At 43.4% G+C, this 20,825-nt stretch overlaps 1 protein-coding gene across 1 annotated transcript in view; it reads right to left on the reverse strand.

Moving 5' to 3' along the window:
• Positions 1-1,240: 1,240 nt before the first annotated feature.
• The window catches only part of LOC309361830 (uncharacterized protein), a 31,994-nt gene continuing 12,409 nt past the window's right edge, over positions 1,241-20,825 (reverse strand). Inside the window, exons 5-14 of the mRNA XM_081897056.1 lie at positions 20,003-20,113; positions 15,696-15,826; positions 13,509-13,612; positions 11,804-11,908; positions 10,334-10,360; positions 9,097-9,150; positions 6,850-6,905; positions 4,946-5,090; positions 3,225-3,377; positions 1,241-1,456 (exon numbers count right to left, since the gene is read on the reverse strand). Coding sequence (XP_081753182.1) covers positions 1,387-1,456; positions 3,225-3,377; positions 4,946-5,090; positions 6,850-6,905; positions 9,097-9,150; positions 10,334-10,360; positions 11,804-11,908; positions 13,509-13,612; positions 15,696-15,826; positions 20,003-20,113 — 956 coding nt within the window. The 3' untranslated portion in view covers positions 1,241-1,386. The remainder of the gene's footprint in view (positions 1,457-3,224; positions 3,378-4,945; positions 5,091-6,849; positions 6,906-9,096; positions 9,151-10,333; positions 10,361-11,803; positions 11,909-13,508; positions 13,613-15,695; positions 15,827-20,002; positions 20,114-20,825) is intronic.

Here is a 20,825-nt window from a genome sequence, read left to right on the forward strand (position 1 = left end):
AATAACTTTTGGTCCAGCATTTCTGTATACAGTGGTACCTCGGGTTAAGAACTTAATTCATTCTGGAGGTCCGTTCTTAACCTGAAACTGTTCTTAACCTGAGGTACCACTTTAGCTAATGGGGCCTCCCACTGCCGCCGCGTGATTTCTGTTCTCATCCTGAAGCAAAGTTCTTAACCCGAGGTACTATTTCTGGGTTAGCGGAGTCTGTACCCTGAAACATCTGTAACCTGAGGTACCACTGCACTAGTATATGTAACTTGTATAAAATGCAGGTTGAAATCAGACTAACAGCTATGTGTGAAATACAAGTTCAGTGGTCAACTTTCAGGAGGAGCAGTCCATCAAATCTACATGTTTAAAGAATCCAAAAGGACCCGAGGAATGATTCAAATTGCCATCTCTGATTTAAATGTCTTCACTGCCTCATTTGGGTGTTGCAAGCTGTTATTGCCATGTGTGAGAGGACATTGATCTAACAGGGCATGCAATTTTCATGTGGGTGAGGTGTTCCTGCAAGTCACAGCATCAATACTGAGTGTTAATGCCTTCATGTAAATGCGGTATTAAAAGGAATCGCCATTTACATCTCCTTGCAAGGGGTGATTACAGAATCCACAAGACCCAAGGCGGAAGCCAGGAGTAATATTTGCCTCTTGCAATGACTGTAGAGAGGAAATTGTATGCTTTTTCCAAATGAAGGGTATGTGCTGCCTCAGCAGCACTATTTCACTATGTTGTCTTATTTCAAGGTGCCTTTAACAATCACCAGTAAATCTACATTGTTTTGCACCAAAGAGATTATGGTACATTGTTAACAACTGTTATTATTTTGATGCATTTATAAATTATTCTGAAGTTATTGAAGCTGTTTTGATGATGTGTTATTCTGATCATATTGGCTCTCCTAGCATGCAGCATCCCTACAACTAGCTTCTAGCTTTTAGAAGTCAGACTCTAAGCTAGCTGTCAGGTAGCTTATTGTGATAATTTTGTCATAATATTTTCCTTTTTTGGACAAAGCTTCATGTGGCTGTTACTGTTCTAAAAAATAAAAAGTCAATGATTTGCCAAGTATTGTCCTATATTCTAAATGCATTAGTTTGCACGGAAGCTATCTCCCATAAGAAGTCATGGGATCTCACATGTTGGTAAATAACTGCCTTTTTTTTGCTGCCAGTTTTCTCTCTCCAAAAATCTGTGAATGTGGTCTTTCACAAAGAGGAAGCTTGTGCGCATGTTTGGTTGCTAATCATTTCAGCCGTTTAATGTCTCAGGGGAAGAAAGTTGCTACAGACAATCTGGCTGTAAAAGTGTCACTATTCTTTTTGGACCACAGATTTGCTCCTTCATGAATCCTATCCATTTCTCTCCAGTGCACCTTCCTCATGACTTCTCTTTCTTCTTGTGCTTGTGATGCTTGTGGTTTTCACATTCTTTGCTCTCATGCTGCTTACTAGGATTGAACAAAAATACAAGAAGAATTAATGCTTTGCTCCTTATCATAGAAATACAACAGAATCCTTGGTGGCTTTTAAGCAAAACTCTAAACTTATCTGTCAGATTTTCTAATATTGTACTGCCAACATCTCAATGCAAGAGATAATATTATAGTGAAAAAGTAGTTTAAAAATGGAGAGGCAGGTGATTGGATGCAAAGCAACGTTATGCATCAGCTCTGGACTACAGCCATCCTTTTACAGAAAAACTGGTCTTAGAGCTCTAACATCAAGAGGCCTTTTCCATATGCTGGGGAAATGTTCCAGTAGGAACCTGAATGTTCCAGTAGGAACCTGAAACACATGGTATTTCAGGAGGATCAATCAATAAGAGACTGACATAACACTGATCAGTGAATTTCTACCTCAAGGGGGAAACTGATGGGAATGCAACACACACATACCCAAGTCAATTTTATCACAGCTGTGGGGCTTTCACAACCATTGCTGCACCTGAATGATGCAGTAGCTGTCAGGTATGCTCCACATCTTTGTATTCCCAAGGCTAGGCTACAGTTAACAACCTCTATGGGGCTGTCCTCTAGTGCCTGGAAACTTCAGCTAGTGTAGGAAGGAGACTGAAAAAATATATATTAGTATGAATCAGACTGGACCACAGTTTAACCCTACATAATTTAATGCTATTTGGCCTGATCCCAGCTAGAGGCTCCAAATTACCAATGGGAAGCCTCTTGCCACCATGATTTGTGTTTGCCTGCTTCCTCTTTGTCTCTGTGCCTTTGCTCCCGGTGATGGTCTTCTTGCTTTCTACTGTGAAAGCCCCACACAAAATCATAACTACATTCTTGGCTAGAGTAACCATCCCTTTCATCTTCACTGAAAGGAAAGAATGAGGAATAGTCACTTGGAGAAGAGACTTATTCTAACAAGTAAAAGGCTTCAAACACTCTTCTCTCTTCAGTTTCATAAATAGGTCACAATATTTACCTACTGGAACCTCATCATAAACTCAGTTGTTTCAAGAAATGTAAACAGTTGGAAAGTTGATCACAAACCATGTGAAAACACCAGAACCAACAATTTTAAAATTTCTTCCATTGTTTTAGCAGGTATGGGCATTCCAATGATAGGAAGGGTATACAAAAAGAGCTCCTGCCCCAACCCTCCCCCAAAGATGGATGACCAATGGCTGAACCAAGTCAGAACAAACCTAAGTCAGGAGAGGTGAAGCCAAGGAAGGCTTCCAGAAACGTCCATGCAAGCCTGGCAAGCAAAGCCTATTCCTTTACAGAAGCATAGTCAATAAATCTTGCCCTAGTATAAAATTTGTCTGTAAACATTCAGTTAAAACCAAATTGATATTATAGTTGTCCATTCTAACATGAAATTCCTAGATAGTGACCTCTAATGTTTTACTATCATAAGTTTAGCCACTGCCAAGAGAAATAGGCTTAAGTCTTAGGGTGTTAAAACCTCAGTGTCCATTTCTGAAATATACAGCAGGACCAATCTGGGGTTGGGAGTCAATAATTGATTCTATAACCAACCAGTATCTTTAATTATTTTGGTCTATAAGGACCTTTGGGCAGGTCTACCACATGTGGTAGAGAGATCCAGCCATCCCTCCTACACCTATTACAGCCTTTGTCCATCCTAAATTATAGATAAAGACCAGATTGGAACACAGTTTACCCCTACATAATTTAATGTTCCTTGGCCTGATCCCAGCTAGAAGCTCCAACCAACCATTGGGAAAAGCCTTACCACCATGATTTGTGTTTGCCTGCTTCCTCTTTGTCTCTGTGCCTTTGCTCCCAATGATGATATTCTCGCTCCCAACTATTATCTCTACTGTGATAGTCCTGCTCAAAATTGTAGCTGCCTTCTCTGCTATAGTAATGATCTCTTTCATCATCACTGAAAGGAAATAATAGTGAGTTAGAGAAGAAAATTTCAAACACTGTTCTCTTTTCAGAGTTTCATAAGTAGGTCACAAGATTTACCTATTGGAACCTCATCATACACAAACTTGCTTCAAGAAATGTAACAAGAAATGAAAACACATGGAAAGTTGATCACGAACCATGTCGAAACCCCAGAACCCACCTTTTTAAAAACTGCTTTACTGTTTTAACAGATATGGGCAATTCCAGTGATAGGGTTTACAAAAAGAGCTTCTGCCCCAACCTTCCCCTCACCTCCCCTCAAAATGGATGGACAATGACACAGGAAAAAAACCATGTGGTAAAATGGCTAAACCAAAACAAACCCAAGTCAGAAAAGTGAAGCCAATAAATTCTTCCAGAAATGTTCACATGAGCCTGGCAGGCAAAACCCACAGTCTTTCACAGGAGCATGGCCAATAAGTCTTGCCTGAGTAGTGTAGTTGTAGTTCTAATATAGTTCCTGCCTAGGGTGAAACTGTCACTGAGGGACCTGAGGTGGTTTCACCTCATGGGGCCAGTGCAACCCCTCTAGCTGATCCAGAAGAATACCATGGTCAATGGTACCGAAAGCCACTGAGAGATCCAGCAGAACTAGGAAACAGCTTTTACCTTTGTCCCTAGCCTACTGGAGATCATCAACCAGTGCGACCAAGGCAGTTTCAGTCCCATGATGAGGCCTGAATCCCGACTGGAAGGGATCCAAATGGTCCACATCCTCCAGGCATGCCTGGAGTTTTTCAGCAACTGCCCGCTCAATCACCTTGCCCAAGAATGGAAGATTTGAGACTGGGCAATATTTGACCATAGTGACTGGGTCTACATATGCTTTTTTGAGAAGTGGTTTAATAACCACTTCTTTCAGCGAGTCTGGGAAGAGTCCCTCACAGAGGGAAGCATTCACCATCCTACAGAGCTTTTATGAGCTAGGATAGGCAGGGATCAAGGAGACAGGTGGTCGGTTTCACTCATCCAAGCAGCCTGTCCACATCCTTGGAGGTAAAAGATTGGAACTGATCCCATGCAACTTGACTAGACAGGACTCTAGCACTCTCCCGCCCCGGTCCTGCTCCCACGGTGGAGTCCTCTTTCCAAATCTGAGCGACTTTACCTGCAAAAAACTGCAAAATCATTGCAGGAGATTTTAGGGACCTTACCAGGCCCTGATGGCATTAGATTGTGAACCACCTGAAAGAATCTCCTGCTGCTGTTTTCTGCAGATGCCACTGAGGTGGTGAAAAGTTCCTCTTTGTGGTCGCTATTGCCACTTGGTAGCGTCGACGTTGAGCTCTTAACCCGTGTCTGGTCAGATTCAGAATGAGTTTTCCACCACCAGCGCGCTTTAGCCGTCTCAGTGATTGTTTCATCACCCTCAGCTCTGGGGAAAACCATGGGGCTGTCTGGGCTCCATGCAATCAGAGTGGGTGTTTCGGAGTCAGACAGTCTTCTGGGTGTTGAGTTTTGTGCCCAGTTTCATGCTTCAGAAGTCTGCTGTACCTGTAGCTCCAGTTCCATTCCAACATAAGAAACACCAGCACTTACTGGTATTCACTGGTGGCAGATGTCCAGTCACAATCTCTTTCCCCTCTTGAGCCAGAATGTTCCCAGTGACTGGAAATATTGGAGGCTGTAGTCATCCATGGCTTGTGAGATGTAGAAATGGGAGGGTAGCTTATAAAACCCAAAGCTGTGGAAAAGGAAACAGTCTTTCACTACCCAGTTCAAACAACTGTATGATGGAGCTGGCATGTGCCTTGGTCCTCCACAACATCCATAATGGAACTTGCAACAAACTCTCCACATAGATATAGCCAAGACAAAGTCCTTCCTTTCTTGCTTTCAGTCTATCTCTTGAAAGAGAACCAGACACAACTGTGTAAGCTGTCCAAGTCATATCTATTGCAGAAGTTAACTGTGGAGTAGCTGATGAACAATGCTGATTTGGAAACTCTCAGGAACTGCTTCCCTAACTCTAAAGAAACTGGAAGATTCTAAGAATCCACCCTTGAAGCTTACTCAATAAGTGCTAAAAGCAATGGACTGTACAGAAGTGCAGTTCCAGAAAAAGGCACTCATCTGACACAACCGTTTTAAAAGATGTAGATTTTGTGTTTTGTGTCCCAATGGTGGTAAAAGGCCTGCTTCATGTTCCAGAAGTCTTTGCCCCTTATGAAGTGGACACACAGAGCAGAAAATAAAAGCATGGCTGGGCTAATAGATTATATCTAAGGTACTGCAGCAGCCTTTGGCTATAAGCAATAAACTTGACTGACTGTCTGACTATATCTAAGGTATAGGGGACTGACAACGCAAAGCACTTTAAAATCTAGAACCAGTGTGGCCAATGGTTGGGAATGATGGGAATTGTAGCCCAAAAGATTGGGTGGGCAACATGTTAAAAGGGTGATTACACTGACTGGTGCTGGTATTTTTCAAGTGAATTTGGGAACATGTTAAGGCCAGGAAGAACAGGTAGGGATATGCAGGAGAGAAATCTCAGGAATATTGTAACATACATGACATCCACCTCACCCACTCCAGGCTTTAGCAGTTGGTGGGAGAATGAACAAGGCAAATGCTGCAATGCAGGGAGTCACACAGGAAGGGGCAGCTCAAACATGGCTAGCATAGAAGGCACATCATGGGGTATAGTGGCACTCCAGCTCTTCTACACCTGCCAGTTTGTAGAGGTTAGCATTTAGTGGCAGCTCATATCCAAGAGTAGACAACCTGTTCCAGTCATAGAAGATGGACCTGCCTGGGCTCTGAGATCTTCAAGGGAGGCCATTCTCAGGCCTGCCTCCCTCTCAGGCATGCTTGTTTTATGTTTTATATTTTATATTTTAATTCTACTAATGTAAAATTGTTTTTTAAAAAACAGATTTCTTTTTTATATATGTTTTTAGCTGCTTCTATTTTAGTTGTAAGCTGCCTTGAGTCCTGCCAGGGAAACATGTGGGATATAAATACTGTATTGGCCCAAATACAAGCCGCACCTGAATATAAGCAGCACCTTTAAAATTGGAGGGGGGAAAGAAAAAAAAGAAAAAAATATTTGAATAAAAGCCACTCCATTCCTCACTGCTCCTGGCTGCATATGGGGGGTGGAGCCGTGCTGCGTTGCTCTCTCCCTTTCTGGCCTTGGGGGAGAGGACGGGGGACTACATGTGGGGTGGGCGCTGCTTTGCTGCACTCCTGGCGCTGTTTGCCCTGCACTCCTGGCTGCATACCGTAAAGTCATGAATATAAGCCTCACTTTAACTTTTCACGGTCGGAATTTGGGGGGAATGTGAGGCTTATATTCAGGCCAATACAGTAAATATAACAATAATTAAATAGAATGGTCTAAGGCTGCCCAACAAGAAGCGAGCGGGGAAATCCACATAACCCATAATGGGTAGCACAGGACACTAACTGATTTCAGGCAGCATATCTAAGGGGCTCACCTGTGGAGTTGTAGCCAAATGGAGGTGGTTGGCTGTTGTTGTAGCTGGCAGACTGGCTTTGAGAGGGGGGAGGGAGCACAACCACAACTCTTTAGTAATATCTAGTCCCCCTGTCACCCATTCAGAAGGAGAAAAATTAAAATCAACTGTTCTAAAACAGAGCATCATTGTCCCAACTCCCTTAAAGAGCTTCTCTCTTATTGATTGTAAGCCACCTCCTCATCAAAGGTGCTGATTCTTTCCTAGTCCTACCATGCCATCTCTCCTAGCTACTACCACTTTCTTGTCTATCCACTAGGAGCACAACCTAGGAGTGTTGAGTATGCAGAGAGCTAGACACAAGAATACTGAAAAGCCCTGTTGGATGAGACCACCTAGCCCTGCATCTGGCTTTCCACTTTGAACACCAAGATGCCTCTGGGAACCCTACAAGCCAGGCATGCTATCACCCTCTCCTGCAGGTCTCTCCTCCCCAAGTGACATGCTGCCTCCATAAATATGGATGTCCATTTGATTATCATGGCTGATGTCCACTGAAATCTGTAGAGTTCCCTGTAAATTTGTCTAATCTAGCCTTTCCCAACCTGACACCCCTCCAAATGTTTTGGACTCTAAGCATCTGTGGCAATTACCACGCTGACTGATGGAAGATGGGAATTGTAGACTAATACACCTGAAGGTTGCACCACGTTGGGGAAGATATAGTCACATTGTAAAGCCATCTCCACATTTTGCCAAATGAACTCCATAAACTGATAATGTGGGGAATGAGTGTGTAAGAGTTCTTAATCTAAGCTCCTGTCTTTTCTTTGTACAAACATTTTTGCTCATGAAAAACCTTTCTTCCCCCCCCCCCAAGGCCATTTGCAGTACATTAAAACCAATGAAACCAGTGTACACAAAATAAAATCCAAATATCTAAAACCCAGGAAAACAGAGAAAAGCTAAACCCTAAAATCTCATAATTAAACACCATTAAAATGCCTGCCTATGAGCTCTTAGGGGCAGGCCAGTCCAACTTATTCTGGAAGGGAATTCCATTTGGGAAGGGGGGCTATCACAGAAAAGGCCCAATCTGCCTTCCTACTAAACTAACCTCTTCTGCTGATGGGACACAAATCAGGACATCACAAGATGACAGTAACCTATGGTGAGCTGAGGCTGCGTTTCAGGTATTCCTGGACAGGTAACAACCAGCATCTAGAACTGGGACCAGGAAAGTGGAGTGGGAGAAAGAGAGATCCAGAAGCCAGTGCAATTGATATAAGACTAGTGTAATGTGGCAGGAAAAGTGCTCACCATGAAACACTGTGGCTGCTGTATTTTTCTGCAGTTTCAGATGCCTCTTCAAGAGCATCACCACATTCTCTGCACACCACTGGAAAGAGCCACAAATCATCCCAAGGGTTCTGCTCTTAGCAACTCATGAACTGGCAGTCTGAATGCCACTGCTCAGCAGTAGCTGGAGGTACAACCTGCAGGGAGATAAGGCACACTGAATAGGCATGAGCAGTTCAGTTGATAGTTGCTGGCCCCTATGAAAGCTTTCGGGTCAGAATGGCTCACATGGTCTGAGCAATCTGGAATCTATCACCAGAGAAGTTACAGATCAGCTGGCTCTCTCCATCTGCTTTTGCCTCCCACCACTGCCCTCAGCTATGGCTTGATCTGGTAATCTACAAAACTGGGATTACAACCTTCCAGGTGGAATGGAGATGGCAAATAAAAAAAGGTGGGGACACCAAACAGCCCTAGCCCTATCTCCAAGAACCCTCACTAATATTATAATTTACAAGTAGTGCAATCATAGTGGATAAATAAACTGACAAAAGACAATGGTGACCAATCTCAGCCTAAGGTTAAAAAAAGTGTTGATGTGCATTTGAATGGTGATTCTGCTAATGTCCACAATCATATTCAAAGAGCTCTTTCTCAACCACAAAGTAATGCAAAACCACAACCACAATTCTGCTAGCCTTTTGCAGCCTACAGATGAGACAATATTAAGAGAGATGTCAGTGTGGCATAGTGGTTAGAGTGTCAGACTAGGACCTGGGAGACCAGGGTTCAACTCTCCACTCAGCTGTGAAGCTCAGTTGGTGACCCTCGGCCAGTCACTGGTCTCTCAGCCTAACCTACCTCACAGGGTTGTTGTGGGGATTAACTGAGGAAGGGAAGATGCAAGTTTGCCACCTTGAGCTCAAAAAAGTTAGGATATAAATGCAACAAATAGAGTCACTTACCCACCATGTGTTGGAATCAAAAGGGGTGGCGGTGAAGCATGAGGTGGAGGAAACAGACCTGTAGACAATGTCATACTAGTTTAAATGTGTGTAGAAGGGGAAGGGAAGCTCTCAGCCCCCTTGCAAATGCTGCTACAAAGCCTGGCAGAGCTGAAGGGCGGTATGCTTCAGCCTCTCCCATCAGTCAAGAGCTGTGGGAAAGCTGTTCCTCCTGCTCCCCAAAAGAACATAACACCAAAGCGGAGGCCACCCTGGCCTCATTTCTCAGATGAAGAAGGAGCAGCACTTTTAGTGAGCTCACTTGCTGCCTCTAAAGGAAGACCCTTCAACTGCCACTGAAGCCTTCTCTTTCCTCACTGGTGTTTTTTCTTCAGAAGCATATAATATTGTTTCTTTGGCCACAGAATGGGGACAGAGCATGTCCCTTGAGCATGTTCTTGTGCTCAGATCCTTCTTGTGGTTTTCTTACAGGCACCTGGTTGGCCACTGTGAGAACAGGATGCCAGACAAGATGGGCCACTGGCCTGATCCAACAGGCTCTTCCTAGAACTTCACTATGCCAATTAAAACCCTGGTACCATCTCCATCCTGTTTGGTAATGTGCCATAAAGCATACACCTGTCTCTGAACTTCATGTTTCATCTCCCTGCACCCCAACCAGCTGCTGTCAATAATGCAAGGCAGGAAACACACAATGTGATAATATCAGCATATATTCACTACATATTAGTGAAGGAAGAGAGACAAGACTCAACAATGGACTCATGTCCTACCCATACTGTGCAATTCTGCTATCCCACCTGCAGTTCCCAGGTAGCTTTCCTTCCAGGTGTCTACCACATCTACTTCTGTCTCAGGAACTTAGACACTTTCAGACCTCAGCCTTGCCTATTCCATTACTCTTTAAGGTGTTTCCCCACCCCATAACCATTACACACCAGAGAAGTTAAAGATTTCATAGGTTGGTGCCCAATTAAATCTGTATAATGGTCACAGGACAGTCCCCTCTAGATGGTTCTTGATTCCAGCTCCTATCAGCCCGACCTATAATGGCTAATGGTCAGAGATGACAGAAGACTTAGTCAAGAAACATGTTGACAAGACCATGTTTGATTAGCTACATGTGTTCATCCAATTAAATGCTACCCAGATTTCTCTTCAAAGGCTTTAATTTGAAGTGCTCCATTCTCCAGTAGGCCAGATTGAATTTGCTACTCTTATGCTTAAACAGAAGTACTTACCTGGAACGGGAGCTGGGGGTGGCATACCTAGGCAATAACAGAATACTTGTTAAGCAGGTTTACAAATATGGTTTAGAGCAGGGGTGGAGAATATGTGGCCCTATTGCTGGACCCATCAACTCCCATCAACCCCAGCAAATGCCACCAGCAGTCAGGAGTGATGGGAATTGTAGTCCAGTAACCTATTGAGGGCCACATATTCCTCAGCCCCACTGTAGCTAATATGAAGAATAGAACAGAAAGCACTGTAAGTATCTACACCACCAAAGTACCATTGGGCATAGCTCTGCACATGCTGCAGAACAAGGTGAGATTGAAGTGGTATTATTAGAAGCTTTATAATCTTTAAAGAAAGGATCCTGACCTTCCGTCTGTGGCCCAGTCCTTTCACTTTGCTACTGTAGACACAGGAGAACCAGTGAGTGCTCTTTCAGGCATTTCCTATAATCAACTGCCTATGGCAAAGCGGGTTTCAGACCGTGATGGTAGGGTCTACCTAGCTTTCTGGAACAGCCTTCTATATTGGCAGGCACCTACCTGGATGATGACAAGGTGGTAACTGGCATCCAAGGAAGGAAAAAAACAAGATGGAGGTGAACCACCTACTGATGGTGGAGGACCCGTGGGTGGCACCAATGGCTGTTGTGGCCCTGGTTGCTGCAGTGACTTTGTGGGGTGTGCCTTGCTCCCATTGTCACCAAGTAACTTTAAAAGGAACATAAAACAGAAAAGGGATTAGTTAAAAAGAAAAAAGAAAACACCTGACCTCCCCGTTAATTGCAACCAAACTGATTCCTGTACCAGGCCTTACACAAAGCACATATCCCACATGGGAGGACTGCACTGTGCCATTGGAGCACAGAAAAATGGCAGAATGTGGTCCTGGATGTGGAGTTGAGTTTAAATGGAATTCTGAACTTCTGCTTACTTTGCTTTTGAGTATGCGGACTGAATTTACCGTATCTTTCCATCTATAAGACGCCCCCTAGTTTTGGGGACTCGGATTTAAGAAAATGGGGGGAGATGGCCCCATGTATAAGACGCCCCCTAATTTTTGACATTTTTCAAAAGGAGAAAAACCTAGCCTTGTACACGGAAAAATACGGTAATAAAAAAGGGTATGCAATCAGCCTCAAAGGAGGCTCCTTTAGACGAAGGGTGTGATATAAATTTGAGAACCAGTGTGGTGGAGTGGTTGGACTAGGACCTGGGAGAGACCAGGGTTCAAATCCTCCCACTTGGCCATGAAGCTCTCACTAGGTGACTGTGGGGGCCAGTCACTGCCTCTCAGCCCCCCTACCTGACAGAGCTGTTATGGGGATTAAATGAGAAAGAATGCACCACCTTAAGTTCCTTGGAGAAAAAGCTGGGATATAAATACAATAAATATATAAACAAACGAATCCACTTGTACTCAAAAGTGAGTTAGATAAGAAAGCGAAGTTCATGCAGTCTGGACAGATTTCTTACCTGAATTGAGTTTTCCTCTGAGCCATACTTATCACGACGCCTTCTTCCACTCTTCTAATAGTGCCTGGCTCTCCACCTATCACATCAATGGTCATACTTAGCTTCCTGGTTAGAAAAGGGAGAGAAGCAACATCTCAGATTCAGCATAAGCAGGTGACAGACAGATGGTCCGGGTGCACACTTGCACTCTCCCCCTCATTCAGCTATGCAAACAGGGAAGAGATGGAAAGCTTTGAGATTTACCAACACGTAGGTCATATACTGCACCAAGCTCCACTGTATAGACCCTTGGCCCTTAGATCTTCCACAGGAAGGACTTGGGCATTCTTACCCAGTCTGAATGAATAAACAAACAAATGAATGAATGAATGAATGAATGAATGAATGAATTCAAGTGCACAGTAAGATTCATGGAGGGAGCATGGCATCCCTAGCAGCCAATTAGGGAGGCCCAAAGACTTAACTGCAAAGCATTCACTGGCCCAGACACACGAGCACCTCATCTAATAACAAGGGTTAAGGTTTTCCCACACCTAAAGCTTTTGCTGAATGTTGTAGGGTTTTCACTGCCTTTTCTTGGGGTCTCCAGGGGACAGAATAACACTTTAAGGCACAGGGTCAGGAACAAGTAGACAGGCATTTCCTGCTTGGCTTGGGAACTTTTGTTATTTTACTATGTCCCCCACAACTACATCCACTTGGCTCCACCCAGAGGCAAAAGGCATGCTGTGTCTTGGCACAGTATGTGCGGCATTAGGCTACATTCCTTTCCCAGGAATGGGTAAATTCATGGAGGATAAGGCTATCAATAGCTACTTGCCATGATGGCTATGTTCTTATCCTCTCCCATCCTTAACTCAGGAGCTCCACCCCTTCATTTCCAGGCTGGGCATTGTGCAACTCAGGTCAACCCTCAGAAACCCTGGTGACTTGAGGGGTTGGGGTTTTATAAATCCTCCTATGGGCGCTTTCTTTTCCTCCCCCTCATCTGAATATCACTCTTCTCTTCATGCCCTGCCCTGCCCCAAACATAAAGAGCTCACAGTGATGCCTGGCCTCTGCTCCTTCTAAGGAAGGACAGTGTATGTAGAGTCTTATACATCCTGCTGTACATTCAGCCTGGTGGGGCAGTTGGCAGGCCCCTGAAACAGATACGTTTGCGGGAAATCAGAAGATGATGGACCATAACTTCAAAGAAAGTAACCACAGTTAAAGTTAAAAATAACATAACCTACTTAGTGTACTTGCACTTGCAGATTAAAATATATAATGATACTTAAGCTGCTAAAACATTTTACACAGATTAAACTATTGCAGACTAACTAACTCTGACTCTGAGGCAGACAGCAACACATCAAAACATAACCTGCTGCTCTGTGAAGACTGTTCAACTGACTGAACCAACTGTACCAACTGCCATAACTGCCTCAGACGTATGACATCACAGAGTTCTACAGCTCTTGCAACGATCCCTTTACTATATGCATTTTGGATACCAACATCCCACAGGTTGCGGCCACCCACCTGCCAAATTTGGCCTGTGAGGCGGATCCCAAAATGGATCTGGCCCATGGAGCCTAAAAAGGTTCCCTGCCCCTGCAACAGGATCAAGCCTACACAAGAACAGCTTGGAGCCGACCTGGCGTAACATAGCATTTAATTAATACAAGAAGCTTAAAAACAAAACAAAAAGTGATTGGTGTACCTGTTTGGGGGAGACCCGACTTTCACCTGCCCATCTACTCGGGCTGTAAGATCTGCTTTAAAATCTAGTTCTTTTTCTGAATTTCTAATTCTTCCTTGTTGAACCTAAGCAAAAAAAAATTAAAACCAATAGCATAATACAGCCTTTGTTAGCCAAGGCACAAAAAGTTGAGGTTGGAAGTTTGTTTTGTTTATATAACCAAAGATGGCGGTTAAGGTAAAGGTAAAGGGACCCCTGACCATTAGGTCCAGTCGTGATCGACTCTGAGGTTGCTGCGCTCATCTCGCTTTATTGGCTGAGGGAGCTGGCGTACAGCTTCCGGGTCATATGGCCAGCATGACTAAGCCGCTTCTGGCGAACCAGCGCAGCGCACAGAAATGCTGTTTACCTTCCCGCCAGAGCGGTATCTATTTATCTACTTGCACTTTGACGTGCTTTTGAACTGCTAGGTTGGCAGGAGCAGGGACCGAGCAATGGGAGCTCACCCCATCGTGGGGGTTGGAACCACTGACCTTCTGATCGGCAAGTCCTAGGCTCTGTGCTTTAACCCACAGCGCCACCCACGTCCCAAGAGGGCGGTTACCTGCAGGGAAACTTTCACCAATCTGGAGACTCTCCAAATGGTTTGAAGCACAGCTCCCATCAGCCTCTGTTGCTGTCCAGCAACATCTGGAGGGCCTCAGGTTGGGGGAGGCTATTTCAGAGTGTGTTTAAGAGTCAAAAGTAACCACACACACACAGTGCAGAAACTCAACATTCCGAGTGTTGCTGCATGAGTCACTGATCTGAGCATGCCTGTAACTGAACTCCCCTCCCTGCAATGACCCCTTCACAATTGCAAAGCCTTCTCAGGGTGTGGTGTGGGGAGAGAATCTGCACTGGGAAAGAGATGGGAATATAAAGAGTACTTAACCATTCTCCTCCCAATTATTTTCTTAGCATGAAATTCTCTCCAAGCTGCTTTTGCCAAGTGGCTACTACACCATGTACGGAAACTCATCCTGGCAGCGGAAATGAATTTCTAAATATATTAGTTGACTGACTGAGGAAGTGGCTGGAAGCAAACTCTGCAATAGTTTTTTGTTGCTTGATGTTACCATCATTTGCATATATACATATTATATTTATTTACAGAATTGTGGCACAATGATTTTTTTATTTAAGATTAATAAAATTAATACATTTTATTTAAATATATGTGTGTGTGTATACACACACACACACACGTGCATATATGAATAAGCTAAGTACGCCTGAGCTCAGTGTGTGTGTGTGTGTGTGTGTGTGTGTACCTCCAAGTAATATTAATAATAGTAATAATTTTATTATTTATACCCCGCCCATCTGGCTGTGTTTCCTCAGCCACTCTGGGCAGCTTACAGCATATATCAAAGCATACTAAAACTTCAAACATTAAAAACTTCCAGATACAAGGCTGCCTTCAAATGTCTTCTAAAAGTCACATAGTTGTTTATTTCCTTGACATCTGATGGGAGGGTGTTCCACAGGAAGTCTGCCACTATTGAGAAGGCCCTCTGCCTAGTTCCCTGTAACCTAGTTCCCTGTAACTTTTAGAAGACTTCTCGCAGGGAGGGAACCGCCAGAAGGCCCTCGGCGCTGGACCTCAGTGTCCAGGCTGGATGATGGGCGTGGAGACACTCCTTCAGGTATACAGGACCGAGGCCGTTTAGGGCTTTAAAGGTCAGCACCAACACTTTGAATTGTGCTTGGAAACATACTGGGAGCCAATGAAGATCTTTCAGGACTGGTGCTATATGGTCTCGGCGGCCACTCCCAGTCACTAGTCTAGCTGCCGCATTCTGGATTAATTGCAGTTTCCAAGTCACCTTCAAAGGTAGCCCCACATAGAGCACATTGTAGTAGTCCAAGAGGGAGATAACCAGAGCATGCACCACTCTGGTGAGACACCCTGCAGTAGGTGGAGCTGGTAGACAGCTGCCCTAGACACAGAATTGACCTGCGCCTCCATGGACAGCTGCGAGTCCAAAATGACTCCTAGGATGCACACCTGGTCCTTCAGGGGCACAGTTACCCTATTCAGAACCAGGATGTCCCCCACACCTGCCCCCCAAAACAGTACTTCTGTATTGTCAGGATTCAACCTCTGTCTCTTAGCTGTCATCCATCCTCCAACCGCCTCCAGTACACCTGAGTTCCACCACTTACCTTGATCTGGTTTTCAGCACTGACAGGGGCGGATGACTTCATGCCAAGTTGAAACCAGTGCTGCTTTTCACAATAGGCTTTCCATGTTTCCTCATTGAATCCATAATTGAAGTAATCAGAAAGGTCAGCACCTGGGAGGAAATGAATGAATGAATGAGGCAGGTTCCATATACCTAGTAGAACGAGATGGCAGAATCTCGAGGTGGGAGAATGCGTCATCCCACTTCAGTCTGCAGTGGAGGACCTCATTTTAAAATGTGTTCCTATGTTTTAAAAACAGCAGAGCAATCTACACACAGAGAGAAAACTAGCATAGACAGAAGCTGCTGATACATTAATTTTCTACTTAATTTTCTACTTACAGAGGAACATTCATAAATGCTCACTTGCTGTCCAAAGTTGTATTGTCTACTTTACCACTTCATTCTCCTGCATATGTAGATCATTTCAGACTTTGAGTCATAGAAAAATTAAAACATCCTCAAAAAAATTAGCTCTGGGGTTAACACAGCTGTGGTGCTATTATATGTTGTGGTGGGATACAAAGGAAGTATCAAAGTCTGGAACAATCTAGCAACCTCTGAGACAAAATGTATTTCCTTACAGTAAATATCAGCATTCTCATTAACAGTCATAATCCCAGACAAAAACGGGTGAATTTCTGAGAACCAAGGCACAACATTCCACAGTTAGTGGTTGACCTGCGCTAATTTTCTAGAAAATGAGGTGATGGAACTCACCATGAACGTCTCCCTTGTTCTCTTATAATGGCAATGGCTGAGGGGGGCTGGAACTGAGTTCCACCTGAAAAAAGTACTGGGTTGACCAGGACTAGCCTCTTAACTATGGACTGAAGTAGATTTGGAAACCATGGTAATGAGACAATCCTACCTAAAGCAAACTTTGAAAAAACAGAATAAATCCATGCTGATGGGAGGGAGTATTTGAGTCCACTAAACCACAATTGTATTTGTAACAAGCTCCAAGGCATATCAGTGAATGGCCCTGTCATGATTTAATTACATTTGTCTAAAAAAAAAGGAGGAACACTTTAATTTGAGGGCATTAACCAAATCAGTCTGGGATCATCAGCATGTGAACATTGCCATCCTAATGTTTGACTATAGAAATCAATGCCTAAAGTATCTAACTCCTCTTATATAAGCAAATCACACAGAAGGAATTAAATAGCATTTCGGTTTCACAGCATTGCCTGATCTATTATTGTGCCAGAATTATATTTTTGGTGTTGTTCAGTTAAAAAGGAAGGGAGAAAATCCAAGCTGCAATGTAAAACGCCAGGGCTGCCAACTGATTTAAGGAATTGGTAATAGCCAACTACACTTGAATATATTTTGTACACTAGCGTAGCCCCAATTTAGATGTCTTTCTGATATAAGTTAGGAAGTGAAAGACAAACCAATCAGTCAGTGTCACAAGGAAAAGCCATCTCTAATATTTGCTTCTGTGAGGGAAAAGCCTGGTTTCTTGCTGCTCCATTTGCCTTGCGGGAGCCAAAACGCAACCTACGTCAACAAAATGATTCAGACTGTGTCACAGAAAGATTGGGGTGGGGGTAGGAATCTGGGCAGTAACTGTCCACCTTCATCTGATCTCAGTGGAGTGTTAATCTTTGCCTAGCAAGTATGCCAGACTTCTGATTTGCTGGAAACTGCCTGCCAAATGGGGGTCCTGAGCCCCTTATAAATGGACTGTGCTATGTAGCCTTTGTTCTCTCACATCAGGATCCATCCCACCCCCATCAGATAATCCTGCAACTGACCATCCTTGCTACTCACCTGATCCCAAGTAGAAAGTTTAGGATGAGATAAATTAGAACCACAGATGCTCCTTTTAGTTTTCCTTGTTCTTCTGACATCTTCATTTCCCTATCTGACTTTTAGAAGACATCTGTGCAATCCCCACATAGGTGTTTGAGTGAGGGTCCCAAGATCTCCCTCCTGACTTATGTTATGGAGGAGGGGTGGCAGCAAAAACCAGAAAGCTGAGCCATAACTGGCCTACTCTACAAGACAGTTGTGCAAGGAAGGGCAGAAACAAACTTTCCTGAGCCTCTTGCTTCGATTACAGCTTTTTCATCCTCTAGTCTAGAAACAAACCAGAACCAAAACAGCCTGCATAAGGAAATATGTATGTCCTTAAAAGTTCCACTGATTAAAACTGGCTTCCCCTCATTAATCAACTAAAGGTTTGGTTGATTTGATGTAATGATTAGAGCTTGGGCGCCTAATCAATTATCCAGTTATAACACTGCTGCTGCAATGTTTTCTGCAATACACATCAGCGAAACATTCTCCTCAGGAGCAAATATTCCTGGGGGTCTTTTGATTTAGTCAAGACTTCCATAAATTAAAGTAACTGGAAGCTTTTAAAATGTGTTCAAGCTACTTCAAGATCATATCTGATACTGCTACGCTTTGGCAGATGAGTTTCACCAGTTACACTGTCTACCAAATTTAACCCTTTCACCAGCCTTTCAAGGTTAATTAACTTGCTCAGATCCCTGGTCTGTACCTTTCACACTTAAATCCAGTGAAGAGAGGGGAAATTCAGAGCGGAGCTTCAGTTATGGGATTTTAATGATTCAGCCAGCCAAGTTTCCCACCCAGCAATTGTCCAAGAGGCTCATCTTTAACTTTTCACTTAAAAAATCCAGTTTCACAGCCATCTGATAGAATTCCCCCACTCTCTCTTTTCCCTTATCCCTGCTATCCTCTGCAAAATGTTTCACTTATTTGAGTCTACACCAGGCAAAGGCAAATTTGAGAGAGACTCATAGGGGAAAAGACCACTTTCTGTTGTCTCTCCCAACAGTCTTGCCAGGGCTAGGAAACTACTTCCTGAAAGTTTGTCCCAAGCACATGAGTATATTTAATTAGTAAATTGGGAGCACTTTAACAGCCAATATGCTTGCGACAATTTTATTTATTGCATTTATATCCCACGTTTTTTCTCCAAGGAGCTCAATGTATGTTGTACATGGTGTTGGAAAATAACTAGGGAATAACAGTTAATCCTGAAGTCCCAATAGCTGACTACCTAAATTCAAAAAAAGCACAGGGCTTGACTCACTGTCTAGCCCAAAGAACCCCCAGTAGAGTTTAAAACTAAAATATATGTGCAGTGTTTGCAAAGGATGGGCAATATAGGCTGTTAGACCTTTAAATGTACCAGTATTAAGCACTGACAATTGTGCTCCCCAACCTCTACCCCTCTAGGAGTGAAGAGACCACAACCTTAAGTAAGTTTAAATGTTTTACTTACAGTAATCAGAGATCTCAGTCATGCATTGTTCAATGCTACAACAGAAACAACACAATGCTACAGCAGAAACAACACATGTAACTGAGCCCCAGCCTCAGATGTTTGCTCAGTTACATGGTTCAAAGAGAAGACACAGAGAGAGAAGAACAGGAAATAACCCTTGCATCCTCCCTCCCCAATGGTGAGGGGTCATGACCAATCTGAGTCTTCTCTAGCAATTAAGCACTCTGTGATCCTTAACCCCTTTCTTACTGGTAATTATACAGTTATGTTTGGCTGCATAAATCTCCCATAAATCTGCATAAATCTCCTCCTCATCCAATCCCCACAACAATCCAGTAAAATAGCTTAGGCTAAGAGTAGTGACTGGCCCAAGGTTACCCAGTGAGCCTTCATGTGGCTGGGAGGAGATTTGAACCCTGGTCTCCCAGGTACTAGCCCAACATTCAACTACAAGAACAGAATGACTCTAGCTTGGCACCGATTGGTTCTTGGCCCTGACAATCAATGAAATGGGGGTGAGCACACAGCACACACATGTTCTGGGGACCCCAAAGGACTTATGCAACTTGGCCCAGAGGAACGAGAACACGTGGAAGCTGCAGAATATATTCCAGTGAGATAGCTGCATCCATTGCCAAGATTCCATGAGGGACACAGAAACTGGCACTGGGTTCGGAATTCTGCTTCCTGACAATCTCGGGTTCAATTTCATTTTTAAATTAAAAACAAGCAAACAGATTTCCTTACAAATGGTTGAGAGATGCTTAAAAGCACTTGGACAAGAACTGAATGAATCTGAAGACATCAGATGAGGCAATAAATAAAATGAAGTATGAGCCAAATGTTTGCAGCTGGGTAATTTTTTAATGTCTGATTGAGAAGCACACTTATAAATCACACATCATGCTCTCCTCCCATCTACCCCGTAACTCCTGCTGCACACAGGCACATGATGTGAAATACAAAGCAAAAAATAAATCAACTGATAGTATTGACCACAATAAACTTTGAGGCCCCACCTGGTTTCCTCCATGGTTTGTCATCAGCTGAATCCAAATCCATGTCTGCTTCAGGTAAGCCATATATATTCCCAGGAGCATCTAAATCATTACCTTTGGGTTGCAACTTGGCTTTGAAAGAAGGGAAACAGATGTTTAGTGCCAAGACTCTGTTGTTGATCCATTCATTTGCTGAGCAAATTGATCAGGGTTTCTTTTTTCTCTCTCCTCCTTTTTTAAAAATCCCCAATGGATTTAGCTTCAGTTACATTAATTATTCCCAACTGTGAGTTCAATCACAAGTTGTTGCTATTGTCAAAATTATTCTGTTTCCCCTTCTTAAAAAAATTAATGGGTTCCAGCTATTTAGCTAAAGAAACAGATAAGCGGGGAAAGACAGAAAAACTTAAGACATCTTAAGACTGCATTCATATGCAGGGATAAACTATATCATGAATTGAATGAGCCTCCGGTTCATGCAGACAACCTACCGCTCTCCTATGCAGCAGGAATGCTTTTGCATTCCATTACATTACAAATACTAAACTATGGTTAGTCTTAACTATAGTTGTAAAGGGAAACAGTTTTGCTGATCCCACTTTGTATAAACACAAATTCAGGTATTTGTGCTACCTTGCTTTTAATATTGCAGGGTCGATGGAATTCCCTCCCACAATAACACAGATTTACGCCATAGGATACATTCCTGCTGCTGCCCACTCTCTTAGATGCTTAGAACGCCTTTAAATTTCCTTAGTAGTTAGGCATAATAGGCTTAGCTGTGAAATTATTATATTGGTTGTTATGTTAAACTATTAACTACTAGAGGGAATACTGGTAATTT

Source organism: Podarcis melisellensis (genome assembly GCF_964234715.1).
Source record: "Podarcis melisellensis genome assembly, chromosome: Z".
NCBI lineage: Eukaryota > Metazoa > Chordata > Lepidosauria > Squamata > Lacertidae > Podarcis > Podarcis melisellensis.